The sequence below is a fragment of the Drosophila navojoa genome, chromosome 3 (genome assembly GCF_054131105.1).
Source record: "Drosophila navojoa isolate 15081-1374.11 chromosome 3, UAZ_NAV_1.0, whole genome shotgun sequence".
NCBI lineage: Eukaryota > Metazoa > Arthropoda > Insecta > Diptera > Drosophilidae > Drosophila > Drosophila navojoa.
Genome location: NC_142891.1, coordinates 16,732,011 through 16,750,044, shown reverse-complemented (window position 1 = coordinate 16,750,044; position 18,034 = coordinate 16,732,011). Strand labels below are relative to the sequence as shown.

The window sequence follows — 18,034 nt, the reverse complement described above, 5'->3', positions numbered from 1 at the left end:
TAAGTATGCATTCATATTTTATTAAAAAAGAGTAAAATATATATGTTTCATATTTTTATAGTCAAATATAAAAGAGCAATGTATTTATATTTTTTATATTTTGGCTTTCTTTTATGAGAAAAATTCAATATTTATTTATATTTTTTTTTTATTTTACCCTTCAACTAATTTTAATAATATCTGCTTTCCTATTCAAATGCTGACAGCACTGTAAAAATATATACAACACACACACACACAGTTGAAGAGACACACACACACACACACACACATAAATATTTATTTTAACCGCATTGAATTTGGCAATATGTCAGAATGCGGTTTTCTGGCCAGTAAACTTTACCTAAAAGTTCAAAGAGCTGCTGCGCTGCATAAATAAGTTGCGAAAGGCGGAGTGCTTCAAACTAACCGCCCCACCGCCTGCCCGCCCACAAAGTTGTGCGCCAAGTAAACATGTGTTGTAATGAGTTATTGCTTTCTTTGCGCGCTCCACTCGGGCCGCTGCCCAACATCACGAAAATCAATAGCCGCCAAGCGTGGCTGCTGTAGCCAAGTTGAACTCGTTATTTTCCACAGTCCATGCCAATTGCAATGCACTGTGTGTCTCTCTGTGTGTGTGTGTGTGTATGTGCATGAGTTTTTTTTATAGTATGGGCGCCTGTACTAATCGTAGCATATCAGTTACGCAGCGCACGTTGCCATTTTGTCATGCGCGGCCATTTTTTTCCACTTTTGCGGCAGGTTGCATCTGCATATTGCCACATAAATCCGGCAATATGCAAGCCAGAGCCACTGCAGTTGCTCCTTTGTTTCTCGCCCTCTCCCTCCCTCTCTCCCACTCTCTCGCACTCTTCCTCTGTGCACATTGTCAGAGAGTCACGTGCTTCATCTTTGCCGTAATATAAGTGCCAGGCAGACTTTTGTCTATGGAGCCAGCTGCATGAGCTATGCTGTCATTTAACGCCTTTTCGAACTTTTGAAGCGGCACACAAAAAGTATAAAAACAATATACATAAATGGTTTCCGTCATAAATTTTGCGCTAAAAGGGGCCAACAATACAGCTATAGCTCAATATATATATGTATGTGTGTATATGAATATCTATATATTTGAGTAAGACTTTGCACGTTTCGTGTGAAAAATCGTTTAAAATTCAATTTGCCAAAGTCGCCAAATGTGCGAAGCATTTGTCAAAAGCCAGCGGGGAACAGTGGAGCAACGTGCCATGAAAAATGAAGTAAAAATATGGAGAAAAAAAATTATAGTATATGAAAACTTAAAGTGAAGTGAAGTAAGGCGCTTAAAGGTATTTTACATAGTATAAATTTTTTTTTTAATTTGAAAATGAGCGTAAAGAATATATGTATTATAAGTTTGTATTATAAATATATAAAAAATAAAATATAAATATAAAATAAATATTTAAGGTATAATATATAAAATATTTTTAAAATTAAAATTATTTTTAAACTAAAAATTTAATTTAATTTAAAAACCTCAAAAAGATAATCTAGTTTTAATATTTTTAGTTTCATCAATTTTGCATGCAACAATAAAGGGGATTATTAAATATTTATACATATGTTCACTCTATTACCAAACTATTTATACTATATTAACTAAGCCATCCGGTTCTAGTTCCACTATTCACAAACATAAACGAAACATAGTAGTTTTGCCTAATACATACCAACATACACACCAACACACACACACACACACACCGCTGCATGACAGACTGTCGCATAGATCAACGCGATGACGTCGACACGGAAGTTGCCTTAGAATTTCCGCTTGTTCCGCTGTCAGCTTCAGTGCCGTATCATCCCAGCCGAATGTCTCTAGCATTCATGACATTTAAGTTCGCCTTCTTCTTCTTCTTCTTCGTATGCTTCTTCGCCTTCAACATCATCATCATCATCAGCATTGTGCACATCATCATCGTTTGTCGCCGTCAACGTCGCCTGTTTGTCGCCTGTCAGCCGTTCACCCAGATGTCTAACGATTTGATGGCAAATGAGTTGCCAAAATAGTTGCGTTTTATGGTTAAATTTGTTGTAGGTAAATGAGTTTTCACAGTTATTTTGTTGTTGATTTGCATACCACGTACAAAATATATATAAGGGTAGCTTTAAACACTGAATTGCAGCGGTATAAAAAAAAAATTGTTGACTTTATGGCGCTATATTTAGATTAATACGCAAGTTGAGTTTGAGTTTATAAAATGTCACAGGTGGGAAGAGGGAAAGTGATAAATACAATTTAAATACAGGAAATATTAAATGAAAAAATAAATTAAGTAAAAAATATATGTTATAATGTTTAATAAAAAAAAATTAATAGGTACTTGATAATATTTTGTATAAACAGCCTATGAAAAGCTATGAATGGTATAAATTACTCTAATTTAATTCATATATAAAATTTATTTATATTATATTTTTAAAGAAATTAAAGTTTAATTTAAAAAAAAAAAATTAATAGATGTATCAATTGATATATATTACAATATATATACATATACACAGAAATAAATAATATAATAAAGGTTTTTCATTTAATATAGAGCGCCTATTTATACTCTGTTTTATAAAAATATAAAAAAATTTTATATCATATAAATAATACGACATTCTGATATATAATCCTATATATCAGTAGGCCTAGTCTAAAGTATCTCTCAGTCGAAACCCATTTTAATAACCGCTTTCGTTGTTGTTTTTTGGTTTTGGGCGATGTTTTCGCTATTTGTGCCGCATTTCGGCTGTTTTTCCACAACTTAATTTTCCGCACTTTTGTTTGGCGTTTTTGGAAAAAACATTTGCATACTATATCCCTGGCTGACGCTTGTCTGTGTGTCGCATTTCAGTTTGGTGCTTTGCATTTTGCATTTTGCATTTCAGCTATGCAAATGCGCGAGTTTTGTGATTAAATTTGCAGTTTTTGGCGACATTTTCGACAAGTTTTGCATAAGCAGCGCCCACAATCAACACCCATACGACAACCACGCCCGCGTCGCCTCTCTTGCGGCCGCCCTCTGCTCCTCATACCCTGTGGCAACTCACTAATTGAAATTGCTTTTGCGAAAAGCATTTAGCGTGCCACAAAGATGTCGATGCCGATGTGTATGATGACGATGCTGACGCTGATGATGATGCTGATGATGATGATGTTAATCATGAGACTGACGATGTTGCTGTTGATGCGGCTCTGGCCCACAGCCCTCGGCATCAAATTAACTCATTATAAAATTTTGGGTCGCCTGCGAAACGAGCAACTTGTCGGAATCTGTCGTCTCCTCCTGTCTAGAGTCTAGCGAGTCCCTTGGCAAAAATTTTATAGTTTAGCGTAGCTGAAAATTGAAAATGTTGCAGCACTGACGACCCAACTGAAAAACTAACGAACATGTTAAATGGCTGTGTAAACAGTTTAGACAGTCGGCCGGTATACGGCGCACAGCTACAAACTGCTCCACTTATTACAAGTAATTGCCACAGGCGACACATTGTCTTGCCATCAATCTGTACCGCAATCTGTCTGTGATGCGATGCGATGCGATACGATGCGATGCCGTCATTAGTTTTTAATTACACGTAATTCAACTGGTAACTGCGTTCGACATTTCGCTGCGATGGCAAATTTATCACAAAGGAAATGTGATTGACGTCAAGCTCTTGGCTTGTGTAATGTGCCACAAAATGAAAGGATGCACACACAAGCACACACATGCACACACATGCACACACATGCACATGCCATAGCAGTTTATTGCAATAAAATCCATCAATAACTTGGCAAGTGAAGCAGCTTTGAAAATCAAAGTGAAAGCAAAGCGGGAATTAGTCAAGTGTATCAACTATATCAAGGGATTCCGTGAGTGAGTCAGTTAGTTTGATTCCCAACAGGATGCACTTTACTATCAATCAATGACGGCTGAGCTCAATAAGCCAACTGCCACGTTGAGCTGAAGTCGAATATTTAGGTCAAATTAAACTTAAGCAGATTGGGAAAGTTTTTTGGTAAATAAACTTGTATTTATTTATCCAAATATTTTATTTATCTTTTATATTAGAAATCTTGATTTTTAGTCGCCAATCAATAAATTTGTATCAGGCATTTGCATAGTTTCCATTTCACTGCCTTTTGCCTTAAATAGTCCCGATTTTAATACAAGTTTTTTTCTCTTGGTATAAATATTTACATTTTCACTCAAGCCCTTCTCTTAAGCCCTTTCGAGATACGCATCATAGAGCCATTAATACATGTATATTTATATATATATATATCCGAATACATATGTATGTATATGTAGTCATACATAATATAGAAATTTCAATTTCAGTGCCCGACAGCCTGCACCCTTTGAGATTCTGTGATAAAACATTGTTCATGCCAGGGGTGAGTGCTCATGCCGTTGCCCTACTTCTTAAAGCTTTTCGTTGATAATATTTACACGCTGAACATATGATGCCCTTTTACTTTTTATATTTTATGATGGCATCGCAAGGAGCCCTTCATTATTGGAATGAGGCTGTTAGTGACGGTTTTGTAATTTAAAAGCAATATTTTAATTATTATTTGTATATTGTCTATATATAAATATAAAGGTTGCAAATCCTCTCTGAAGTTTGTCTAGATAGGAAAGCAATTTGCGGCGTTTTATATGCATTCATAATTAGCACACGACCTTGAGTAATTGAGTTTTTCTTTTATATGCTCACTATTCATTTATGAGTCGGGTAACTTCATGAGAGAAAAAGAGAGAAAACATTCTGCTCACACCTTAAAGACTCAGCATTATTCCGCGAGAGACTTTTGTGACTTTCCTTTAAATCTAATAAATGCATGATTTTAATTATCCATTATTAACTTAATGCAGAACAGCAATTTGAGCTTCTAGCGCTGCTTCATTGCACGATAACCTTTGCACTATCGTGAAACGCTGTCTGCAAACTTGTCAAAAACTATGAGAGCAACTCTATGATGTTGGCTTTTTCGGAAATTCATTAAGAAACTTTTCGAGTAGAAATTTAAGACATACAGAGAAGTATTTTGCCATTCGACTTTCACATCTTTCAAATATATTACACTAAATAAGCGGATTTCTATTGGAAGCAGCAACTGAAAGAGGAGCCTAATGAAAAAAAGGTTAAGAGGCGCGATATCATCAGTGACAGCAGCTCATGGAACTGACAGTGCTGAAATGTGTATGGAAAACTGGGGATGTCACTGCCCCAAAAACTTTCGCTCAGCTCGCGCAGCACTTTAATGTGCAGCGCACGAAATCAATAGCCATTTGGTATGGGGGCGAAAACTGAGGCTAAGCAGCCCCTGAATTTATTCGCCGTCTAGGAAATGGTTGCAGTAAAAATTGTTGGTGACTGGCGACGGTGGTTGCAGCCACCGTCTAGTGGCGCCACAAAGCTGCGTCGCCATTTGTCTGCCAAAATGGGTGGCAACAAAAACCAAAAGTGGCACCAGAAGAAAATACTGAGCCAAGAGATGCCCTGTAGAAAATTTGAGGAAACTACCATACTATAAAAGAAAATGTAAGCTGTTATATTAAATTTAAAGAAATTGCAATCAAAACATTGACTAAGCAGAGTCTTGCAAATATAATCAATGCCAGAGAGATTAAAAATCTATATATAAGGCATAGCTAATTTATATTTTCATTTTTAAATCACATAATCTGAAAGAAGAATACGAAAAAAAAAGTTAATGATATATTTATTTTACTCTAACTTCTGAAATATCACCCCTATATCCACTCGATTCCAGGGTATACAATAGAAAATTCCGCACATTTTTCGTAGCCAACATTTCCTTGGGGCATGACCTAGAAAAATAAGTAACTTGAGCCACGGCAAGGCGAATTTCGGGCAACTTAATAAGTAGCAGGAAGCTGGCTGGTGTCTGACCCGGCGGCATGCCGCATGTGGCATAAACCATGTGCGCTTTTGGTCATAATGAATTGATTTATTGCCATTCACTGCACTTTTTTATTTATTTATTTTGCTTTTTGTTTTTGTATAGTATATAATTAGTTTCAGCTTGTTTGCAAATTGATTGAGCATCCAGTTGATTGGGAGCTCATTCAGTTCTGTCTTCGGGGTAGCTCGTCTTTCGCAATGCCCGCATTATCTATCAATAATTTAATTAATTTTCATTTGGCTCAATTTGCAAATAAATATAAGCACGTAAGATGCCATTGTGCGTGTGTGCGTGCGTGACATACAAATTAAAATAAATGGCCTCATTGAAATGCAAATAAATATTAATTAGGATTATACAAACAATTGAGTGGTATTAATATGGCTACGAATGCGTAAACAAATTCTATATTTCGAATAAATTCAGCAAAGCTTTAAGTACTTTGGATTGCAATAGTAATAAAATATCAAAATGAAATTAAATATACAAATTATTATTATTAAATCTTTGCAGCATGACCAACATGGCAAAAAAAAAAACACACATTTTATTTTATTTTCTAATAGAAAATTTTCCGATTTGTTATGCTCCAATAGACAACTCATCAAATTCCTGTGGTCTCTTTCTGAAATTAGCATTCAAATTGGCTTAAATATTGCTAAAGTGTTGCTCATAATTTATTATAGTTATTGGCTTATGTATTTGTTTTATTTTTATGACTTTTGAGCTCAGCAGAATGTTTTTTATTAATTAATTATTGAAGCTGGAAAATACTAAATTATTATTCCAACAGTTAAATAATAAAATCGAGGTCTGTAGATATTTTTTTTATTATTTATAATTTTATTTGTTTTAAAAAAAATTTTTTTTTTAATTTTAACAAATTTTTTATAATATTTTCTTTTTTTAAATTAAAAATTATTAATAATTTGATAAAAATAATTAATATATTATTTATACATGTATGCAACTTTAGAAAATTACATTTCAAATAAATAATAGTACAATTAGTTAATTGCATTACTTACACAAATTTAAACTCAACTAACCTAAGGCAAAACTTTTATATGTCCAAGATATTTGGCAAAATTTCACTGTTATCTTTATATGCTTTGTCACAATTTGTATGAAAATGTCGTTGCCGTTGTACGAAAATGTCGTTGCCAAAAAGTTTTTTGACCTCCCATTTTCACTCCCCTAAGCCTTTAAATGTCTGTTAATTTTAGCCACATGATTTCATGGACTTTATCGATTTGCTCGAAACAGTTGCCAAAAAAACAAAAAAACAAACCGCTCCAATGCCAGCCGAAGGATGTGCGGCAAATCTGTCTGGCGCCAAGTGGCGCCGTCTGGACGGCATTCTCTTCCAAGGCGAACAACACAGTGTGTAACCTTAACACACGCCGTTTAATACACACCCCGCGAAAGGCCACCCACCCACACCCAGACACGCCCACCGATGCGTTCATTATGTAAGAGGCGAAAACAATTTTTGGCCGCTGGCGGCGCAGCGCTGATAAAGCATAAAATTGTCCTTTTTGGGGCATAGTTGTCGAGATGCTTGCATGCAACACTTGAAGCAGCACTCGGCCAGCCGAACAGAGAGTCAACAGCATTAGGCCAAGACAAAGCGCGCAATGGACGTCATAATAAGGCGAACACAATGGCACGGATTAAGTGGGTCCACAATGCATTGCGCTTGTTGCGGGTTTGTTGCCATTGCAACCAGTCCACGCTCCCACTCTCCCCCTCTCCCTCTCTCATATCTCCGCTTGTCCCGTGCAGCTTGTCCTTTTGTCAGAAGTACAATTGTGCTGCTCGAGGCTTGTTGCTGCTTGTTTGTTGCGCTTTTGTGTCGAGCACATGAACATGTGGCTTGTTTGTCTAGTTGTTGCCCCACTGCCTCGCTGCCCCAGCGACTGCCCAGAGGCAGCTCGGCAGCAATTCTGCAATCGACGAGTGCTCGACTCTATAAGCATTAATGCCTTTTCCTTTGCCCAGATTCGCATCGCAAAGTAAATGCCTTAATGCGCTTATCCTTTTAGCGTCAGTTGAGCATTCGATTTACTTAGACCCAGCACGTCGACCAGCCTCCATGAGCAGGAGTCCTCCACTTCGATTCTTTAACAGTTGCATTCCCGATCTCTGGCAGCTTTAGTGCTCGTTCTTGTTTCTGTAGTGCAGTGCAAATACTGCTGCCAACATTTGTCATTGCCGCTGCTGCTCTCAGCAGTCGTTAGGTGCGAAAATAATATGAATGCTCCGCTGGCTGCCACACAGTTGACACATATCACGAGTGCGCAGACATGTGCAGGCCTGACGAGGGCCGCCACTAAAGTTTGCCTCAGCTTTTCTCAGTGGTAAGATTCTATTTGTATTCTACTTTAGCCCATATCCTGACGGAGCTGAATTCTGTAACAACCCATGTTAGGGAGCACAAAGAAGAGACTTCCATTTGTCCATTTGGATTGTTTTGACCAAGTCACGCGGAAAATGAGGTGGTTATCAGTACTTCACCAAGCCATATTGATTTCTGCATTTGCTCTCAGGCAAGTGGACCACTCATTGTTCTCCCCTTTCATATGTTTGGCACCTGCTGTCTCTCTAATCTTATCATCTATTGTTCTTCCATAATGCTTTGCACTCTCTATTGTCACCTGCTGTCTCTCTAATCTCTAATCTTGTTATCTATTGTTCTTCCATAATGCTTTACTGGCATCTAAACTACAATTACCATACAAATACTATTTCAATGTCCCTTTCTCTCATCTCTACTGCCGCAGGTCTCAAGTTCTGCCCTGGCTTTATTTAGCTAAATAAAGCCTTGGCTTCCTTAAATCAGCTTCATAAACTGCTCTGCAGACCCTCGCTTGGGTTGCAACTTCAGAGATTACGGTCGGCCAAGCAGGTTGAAAGCCAGTCAATTTTCGCACGCTCACGCGTCAATGAACGATTTGGTTTGGGCCTCGTTCGGGTTCGTTGACAGCCTGTCAGGCCGTCTGTCAAATATTTGCACAGTTGTTAAATTTCATCAGTGGCATGTCGCGGCTTCACAGCACCCATCGACAATTAACCTCATACGAGCACGAAACAAAAAACAAAAAAAAAAAGACAACAAAAAAGTAAATAAAAAACTGAGCCAAACTGAACTGGTGAGTGGCAACAGGAAAGAGGCAAACAGCCAGCCATCGTCATTTTCCGAGGCGTGGCAGAGCGCAAACTACGCTAATTAACAAGCAATTATAGCGCCCAAAGAACTTGACAAAACACAGCTGTTGTGCTGGCAGCCACATTTTACAACAACCGCGGCCAAAGAAAAACAATTTGGCAACACTATGCAAAATGCAATCCTGCGCTTTCCGTTCACTTTACGGCGTAAACCACGGAAGGGCAGCAGCAGCAGCAATGGCAGCAGCAGCGGCAAAGGCAACTTCCGCTGCTTATCGCCGCACACTTTGGCAGCAAAGTTTGCTTAATGCTTGATATACATATGCAGCACATCTATGTAGGTGGAAATACAATACACATACACACCCAGACACACACACATGCATGGCCATATAGAGTTGTGTGTGGCTGACATGAAACGCCATTGTTTATTTAAGCCAATATCCGTTATTTAAGTTGAGCTTCCTTCCGCCAACCATTTGTTGCCGTCGTTATGTTGTCAGCTGTTTGTTTGGCTTTTGTTTGAAATATTTAGCACTGGGTCCAAGTAAACAGCAAAAAACACCGCCTCTATTTGAACTAAAGTTCAACAAGACAAATAACAGTGACAACAATAACAACAACAACAACAACAACAGCAGCAGCAGCAACACCAGCAATAGCATATGGCTGCACTGGTCTGGCCAAAGTTTACGAGCAACTAAAGGGAAGTGTGAACTTTGCGCCATTAAATAAAGTTACGGTCACAGTCAGTCAGACTGGCAAAAGGGGTGCAGGGTAGAGGCTGAGCTGGGCTGGACAGCGCGCTCATCGTACGGCACGGACATGCGATAAATTTGCCGTAGAAAATCTTTGTCAAATTTACCATCTCTTTGGACCTCAAATCAATGCAATTGGCCAAACAAAGTGCATTCCAATAAGCGACACATTTACTCGAGGTCAGCAAACACAGGGCAAGGCAAGAGCACAGCAATAAAAATAAAAATAAAAACGAAAAAGAAAGCGGAAGAAAAAGCAAGAAAACTGGAATTCCCTAGAAATGTGTGTGCGACAAATGTTCACTCAGCTGTATGATAGATATGTGTGTATGTGTGTGTGTGTGTGTGTGTGTGTGTTGAGTGTAACACAAAGGGCGTAAACGTCAGACATTAACATTGACATCATACAAATTGCGCTTAAATCGAGCTGCCTGTACTTAAAGCCTTTGAAATATTGCACTGTTCGTCTTTCACCTCTGCTTCGGCGCATCAACAATGCAAGACTCCCAAAAGGGAATTGGCAACAACAAAGCTAACTGGGCAATCAATTGAGCTCAGCCTATAACTAGGCAACAGTTTGAAATTGCTTAACTGCCATAAGAATTCCCAATCAGTTGCAGCAGCCCCGAAGCATATATAGCTGGCAGCTTAAGCTCGTTTGCCTCTTCTTTTCATTTCAGAAATGGCTTCGAATGGAAAAGTCACTGCCTGGCCTTGGATCGATGAGCTGCCGGGCGATAATACCGATATCTCCACAGCAGAGGAGAGCCCGAGCTCTAGCGGCAGCCTGAGTTCCTCGAGCAAGAGCAATCAGGTCGAGAGCGACAAGGAATACACTTGCTCCTCGACCAATAAGAGTCATGTGAGTAATATATTAAATTGATGATGGAAATTCTCACTCTTCTTCTTGCTTCCTCTGTAATCTCTGCAGATAATACGCAAATCCAATTTGAGTCGCTTTGTGCAGAAAATTGATAAGACCGCCACAATGGACGATCAGGCAGCTGACCTGGTGGCCAAGTGCGCCAATGCATTTGTTAAGGATGTGTCCATGCGCTTGGTCAAGCTGGCGAAATACCGGAATGCCGAGCCGAGTTTATTGGACTTGAAGTTTACGCTAAAGCGCGAATACAATATGGAATTTCCGAATAATAAAAGCTCGAATTCTGCGGATGCTTAGTATGCAATGAGAAATAAAATTTAAATAAAATATTTGTTGGTAAATAAATGTTATTTATATTCTCATTACGTCTACTATTTTGTTTAATAACCTTTTTTTATTTTTGTAAATAAATTGAACATTATATAATAAATATAAAAGAAAAAATTCATCAAAAATATATTTACAATTTTTTGTAAGAGATAATCACACTAAGCTCTTCAACTTTAAGAACTTTAAGATAAATATAAACTTGAACAATTTAATCAAATGAAACTGAAAATAAGATAAAAGTTGCGCCATGAAATGGGTTTACTGTGAACTTTAAAGTGCAGATAAATTTTGTTCAGCTCTAGCCCTAGAGATCCGGCGCCATCAATAAACCTAAACAATATTGTAAAACTTTACTGAGCTTAAGACATTTACGTCGATTTATGCCAATGATGGACGGAAACTTAACCTGGCCAACTGAGATGAGTTGCAAGACCTGCAAATGCTAACAGCGCACTTTTTGTTGGTATGAGTATCTAACTGGCGTAAGCTATCCAAATTACGTAATAAACACGGCTGATGGCAGCAGCTGAGCGTATTTGGTGGTTATTATGCAGCTGCAAATGGTCAAAAAACTTTACCTTTACCGTTAACGTTGCCTCAACATGTTTTGTGCTAATTAATGTCAAAAGCCGTTGCCAGCAACGATAGCTTAGTTTGGATGCCATACACACACACGCACACAGAGAGAAAGAGAGAGAGAGAGAGAGCAGCAAGTGAAATTTAAAACCGGAAGTTTATTGTTGCAACAATGGCGCGCGTTTGCAACGGAAACGCCGGCATTGCCCTGTCGCCTCCATTGCATCCATTGCATCCATTGCTGAAGTGCCCGTTGAAGAATCGTTGGCATTGCCCAAGAAAATGCACAATGGACAACGCCTGCCTGTACGCTGGCCAGGCGCAGTCAGCGCTGCACAAAACTTTTCCTAAATAAAATCCTTCGAGTATAAATGAAATGCAAACTTTTTTTCCGGTAAGCTGACGTTCTAATTGTTTGCAGTCCGGTTTTTCTAGGGTTCCTGGCCTGTTTCATTGTTCTTGTTGTTGTTGTTGTTGTTGTTGTTGTCTTTTCTATATTTGTTCTATTTACTGTGCTGTTGTTGTTATTCCAGACTATCTACCATAGCTGAGCTTGGCACTATGCTCATTGTACCCAAAAGGCAAATTTAGATTTTAGTGGGTATATTAGCTAACGAAAGTTTTTTTTTACGATAATGACAGTAAATGTTATAGAAGTTGGCTGCTACAAAAATTAAAAATTAAAAAGATATCAACGTAATGCTAAAATATAGCCTCAGAGAGTTCTATCTGCCAATTCCATAAAGTGTTTTATATTTTATAATATATATTTAAAGATGGCAGATTAAGATTTTTTTTTTATTATTATTCGTAAGCACTTCATATATAATCAAATATTCACAAATCAAATTAAAATTAAATAATAGATTTTATTTGTAATATACATAATAAATATTATAATTTTAAACACATTGTTTTCTACATATTTATTTAAATTTATACAATATATTCTTTGTAATATTAAATAAATACAAGTATTACAAAATATAAATTTTTTTTTTTTTTTTATACAAATGTAATTATTTACCATTTTTCTTTTTTTTTTTAATCTGCTTCAATTTTTGCAACTACCCTGCACAAAATTCCTATAGGGTATATACCTTTGTTGACTATGCACCACTTCTATTCAGTTATTTGTTTTAATAGTCTGTTGTTTATTTTTTTTTTCTACCTCTCATTTTTATTTTAGCTAGCGGCCAACTTAGTTTTTTAAATAATTTAGAACGAATTTGTGCAGCTGTTGTTGTCGGTGGGGAGGGGGAAAAACTTTAAATGAAAACCTAATGAGCAGCAGCAAGTCGAGCAGCAGCGGACAGCAGCAACTGCTCAAATATTAAAGAGCCAAAGCGCTGCAATGGCCACGATGCGTTTACGTGCTCGCGCCAACATAATTGCGCTTAAAATCGTTTAAGTGTTTTATAATCCGCCCTTTTTTGTGGCCGCATCAAAGAAGGACATGCCCAAAAAAAAAAAAAAAAAAAAATCACACAAAACGAACGGAACGGAAAAAGCTGAAATGGCTTTTTAAAGCATTTACCATGGCGCCAGCTTCCTACATGGCTCATGTGTGTGTGTGTGTGAGTATTTGTGTTGGTCAGTTAAGTCCACGCACACATATAGAAGCACACGCAAAGCCCTCATCGAAAGCCTCATGCGCTGCGGCGCACACACTCAAGCACACACACATACACAACAACAACACACACACATCTGTGCCATTAAAAATTGTGCAAATTTCTGCGCGTTGCTTGCGTTTTACACTTTTTGTTCTTGTTGAACGGATTTTGCTTGCGGCCACAACATGAACATGTGCCACGCCCACCGAAAGCCATCGCCCATTGCGATGATTGCCGAGCAAAGTTACTGGCATTTAAGTGGGTTAATTACGACAGAGATTTGCGGTAGGCAGACAAGAAACTATCTGGAAATTTATATATTAAATTTATAGCGAAAATAAATCGTTTGGAGTTAAAAAAAATATATATATGCGAATTTAATGATATAATTATTAATAGCTTATAAGTGCAAGGTTTAAATTAAATATGAAATGCATAAGCTTTGAGTAGATGAGTTATATAAGTTGGTAAAAGCTAAATAAATGTATAGATATATGTATATCTATATAAAGATTTATATTTAAAAAAAAAAGAAAATTTATATTGGTTTCATAAATTTGTTTTCAACAGAAAATTTTAACGAAATTCCGCCTCAGTGGTTAATACGTATTATAAGGTTAAGTCGATTGTCATCATCAGACATCATGCAGATGGAGACTGCAAAAAAATAATGCCAGTCTGAATGAAGACTCAGGCAAGGTAATTCGACATAACACCTCACTTATCGAAGCGAATCATTCAAGGCTTTTAAGGGAGCGCTAGCAGAGACGAAACGGAATTTGAACGGAAAATAAATATAGCAATGACGTGAATGGAAAGCTTAAAAAAAAACGAATTATTTAATTTATATATTACTGCTAGCTCTTTGGCTCTTCTTTGGTCAACGTAAAACTCAGTATTCTTAATCAACTGTTATTTAAATACCTTAATTTATTATAGGTAAACATATTTTATAGTTATGTTTAATGCATAAATCTATTATATACTCCATTCATTTGTGTAACTGTTCAAATATTTACTTGCTATAACAAGTCTTTAGAAAATTGCTCCCAGAGTTTCATCACTTTATTATCGACACCAGAAATCAGCTCTCTGATATGACTCAACCACCGACACAAGCCACTGGCAATTATTTCTGTGATCTTTGGTCGACGGCAAACTTTATGAGCGCACACATTTCCGCTCCACATACACGACTGACACACAAGTTTTTAAGGCAATGAGGTCAGGTGTGCGTATGTGTGGGTGTTGAACGCCTTTGCAGCCCTAAATGCATTTTCTTTATCACACCACTCAAAGGCCGCATATAGCTGGAGTCTATGGTGCACCTGTGTCTGGCCCAAAGCGCTTTGAAAACCACTTGCAACACCACTTGCGGCTATTGAGAAAAAGTTGCCACTTAAAGAAGAACTTAAGACACTCAAGTACCAGCCTCATGCACACAAATGAACAGATATACCTATATAAATATAGGTATGTGTGCTTTTGCGGATAGATAGATGTTTATGTGTATGCGTGTGCAACATACAAACCAGTTTCAACAGCTGCCATCGTCTCTATGCAAATGTTAAAGCCACTTAGGCGGTTCAGAGAGAGGCTGAGGCAAATTCCCTTGGTTGCAGCAAAGCCTTCTCATATGTATGTGTGTACGCACCTGTAAGAGACAAACAAACAGACAAATAAGCAAACAAACCAACTAACATACATGTATAATAATGTCAGACTGTTGCGGTTAGTTTCTATGAATATGCATATGATATGTTGAGTGCATACGATTGAAGTCCATATAAAGTACTTAAATGTGTTTTTGTGCAACTAGAATTATGCTTATTTAAATGACAAACAAATAAGACGGCACACAGAAAGAGACGAACTCACAGAGCCAGAGCCAGAGCCAGAGCCATTGGCAACCCAACTATCTTTACTGTGTTTCACCTCAAGCTATGTAGCTCGGCAACCGATGACAAGTTTTTGCCCTGCGGTGTCATGTGAGCCGCTTAAATCTTTAGAAAATATCTAAATTGTTCTCTATGGCTTTTGTGTAAACTGTCTGACTCAGACAATGGCTCTGCCATGCCATAGATACATATGTGCACATGTATGTATCTATGTGTATGTGTGTGTGTGTGTGTGTGCTTATTTATATCTCTCTGTCTCTGTTTGTGTGTGACATGCATTATACTGTTTTTGACTTTGCCACAAAACTACGCAAAAATGTTGTTGCCTGTGAAACGAACTCCATTTTAAGAGAGAGACACACACATACATACACTGGGGGCTTTGGCTGCTGCTGTGACAAATGAAATTTATAGTTCTCCGGTTCAAAACTGCAACGTTGCAAATCTCTGTGTGTAGCAAATCTAATTCATCCTTCAAATTAGCAACACACAACTTTTTTTCATTGCACTCCTTGATGCTACAATGACACGAGCTGTCCCCAGCACAATGCAGTTTAGCAATAAGAATCTTATTTCGCATTGAAGTGCACATTGATATGCTTTGAGTGAGCATCAAAAGAGCTGCAAATGCCGAGATGCCTTTTAAGCTGTTCTGAGTATAGAATTGTTGCTCAAACTGAAATGTTTTTAGTTAAAAGTATGTTTATATTATATATAATGTTTATATTATATATCTTTAGGAAAGTTTTAGCATTTATGTTAGATTAGCAGTAAGCTTTACCAAACTGTTCTTTACTCTATTTATTTTTAAAATCTAATTTCATATATACTAACTTATTTTTGAATCATCAGTAATTCTCTTTATATGCCAGACTTAAACTCATACACTTAATCTAATTTTATAAAAAGTTATTTTCGATTGAACTTTTCATCTGAATATGGATTTCCTCAAAATGCCTTTAAATGCTGCACAGCAAAGCATGCCAACTCTCTCTAGACTAATTAGTGTGCTTGCTTGCTTTGACATTTTCAGCTAGTGTCATTGTGACTTAAGCGCTCAACCAACATGAGCACTCGTCGTGCACATGTGACAAGCAAAAGCCCCAAAAGTGGCATAAATATAATTCTACAGCATGCTTTTTTGTCGGCTCTGCAAACAAACACACACACACTCACACACATTCATGAATTTACTCCAGTATGCGCCTCACATATACGACTGTTGTCCGTTTCTACATTGTGCATATATCATGCTGGCTGCATGTCATCATCTCACAGGATTTACATTGACAACCCAGCGCATTATGCTGATTAGCTCGTGCTGTTCGGTGCTTAAAAGTTGGAGTTGGACTCAAGACTTTAATTATATTAATCAAAGGCAGCTGTTTGACAGCTGCCTGCGGTTGGTCAGAGGTCCTGTTGCAGCTGCTGGCTGCTGGCTGCCAATGGCCATTCGGGCAGTTATGATGCTGCCGCCCCATTTCTAATCTAATAAGTTGCCTAACAGACCGCAGATATAGCAGCTTGTAGTCCAAAAACACAAACTCGAAGCGTGTATGCGGTTTGTGGTACACACACACACACACACACTGACACACCCACACACACACTGACACACACATGTAGATAGTTATATACATACAAGCCTTTCGGTCCATCTGACAGTGTCTTCGAGTCAGTGCTTGGTGTTGTGGTTTATTTTGAAGTTGGGCGTGTGCCACTGCATGTTGCATGTTGCATGTTGCATGCACTTGCGGTTGCTCATAGATTTGATTGCAAGTGTAATTCAAGCACGCTTCGTTGGTCAGATACAATTTAGTTGCTGCTGCTGCTGTTGCTGCTGTTGCTGCTGTTGCTTACGGCTGACTTGCTGCTATGCCAAACTTCCTATTGAGCGTACGCAGCATTTGTCTTAAAATTAAAGTATAATGCAGCCTTTGTACTTCGTTTCCTTTATTTCCCCTCGCTGTCTGTCGTTTATTTCTCTTTTGGCTTTTTTGCCTGCTTGCCACAGACAAGGAGACACCGCACGGAGCATCCGTGCATCCGTGCATTCGTGCAGTGTCTGGGGACGCCCCGTGTACTGCACTTTCGTTAGCTGCTCTAAGAGCATCCTCCTGCATCTGAATTTGCTCTAAGTTATGTGTTCTGATTAAACGCAGCACCGCGGGCTGCCCAAACAGCGGGCGGTGCTAAAATGCTGCTCTTCTACAATTTTTTATTACTCCTTCTCTTAGTCACATCGCCCACCGCTCATAAGTATGCTATACATTTTTTATTACATTTCGTTTAAAATGGGGGTTACAACACAGCGGAAATTGTGGCTCCCAGCTAGAAGAGAGCTTTAAGAGCTTGTTCTAAATTTAAGCAATCATTAAAAATCCCTAGTTTTTGTTTAGCAAACTCTAAAAAGAAGATTCAACCAATTTGTCAACAGATTTGTTTTATTAATATTCTAAATTGTGTTAAAATTTATTGCATTTAGTGCCACTCAAAGTACATAATTTGATTAAAATTTGAATTGGTTTTTGGGATTTGACAAACGCAAATAGGAAACCAAAATTTAACGGAAATATAAGCACTTTTTATTCAATTAGGAAGCCAATATATTTGAAAATATATATGCGTATATACATTTCGCTAATAAAACATGTTCATCGTATCAAATAAAATATTGTGCAAACAAATACAAATTATGGTCCGGAGGAATTTATACAAATAAAAAAATTCAAACACACACACATGCCAACACACACAAATAATTTATTAGGCTTACAGTGTCATTAACAAGAAATGACCACAAAATGCATTGTGGACAGTGTAAAAACAAATAATAAATATTTAAGCAGCGCACATTGTTTGGCTTATTG

General features: G+C 37.7%; 2 protein-coding genes across 2 annotated transcripts in view; one reads left to right on the top strand and one right to left on the bottom strand.

Moving 5' to 3' along the window:
• fipi (factor of interpulse interval) overlaps positions 1-18,034 on the bottom strand; it is an 89,861-nt gene that overhangs the window by 30,788 nt on the left and 41,039 nt on the right. The window lies entirely within an intron of this gene.
• Positions 10,513-11,089, top strand: Taf12L (TBP-associated factor 30kD subunit alpha-2). The gene is made up of 2 exons (XM_030385187.2): positions 10,513-10,723; positions 10,793-11,089. The coding sequence occupies exons 1-2, from the start codon at positions 10,544-10,546 to the stop codon at positions 11,039-11,041; spliced, it is 429 nt and encodes a 142-aa protein (XP_030241047.1). The 5' UTR covers positions 10,513-10,543; the 3' UTR covers positions 11,042-11,089.

What these genes read in the sequence shown, in the direction of transcription:
- Taf12L (XM_030385187.2), top strand. Translation starts at nt 10,544, where the DNA reads ATGGCTTCGAATGGAAAAGTCACTGCCTGGCCTTGGATCGATGAGCTG. An exon ending in CCTCGACCAATAAGAGTCAT is followed by an intron (nt 10,724 to 10,792) that starts GTGAGTAATATA and finishes TAATCTCTGCAG; the next exon opens with ATAATACGCAAATCCAATTT.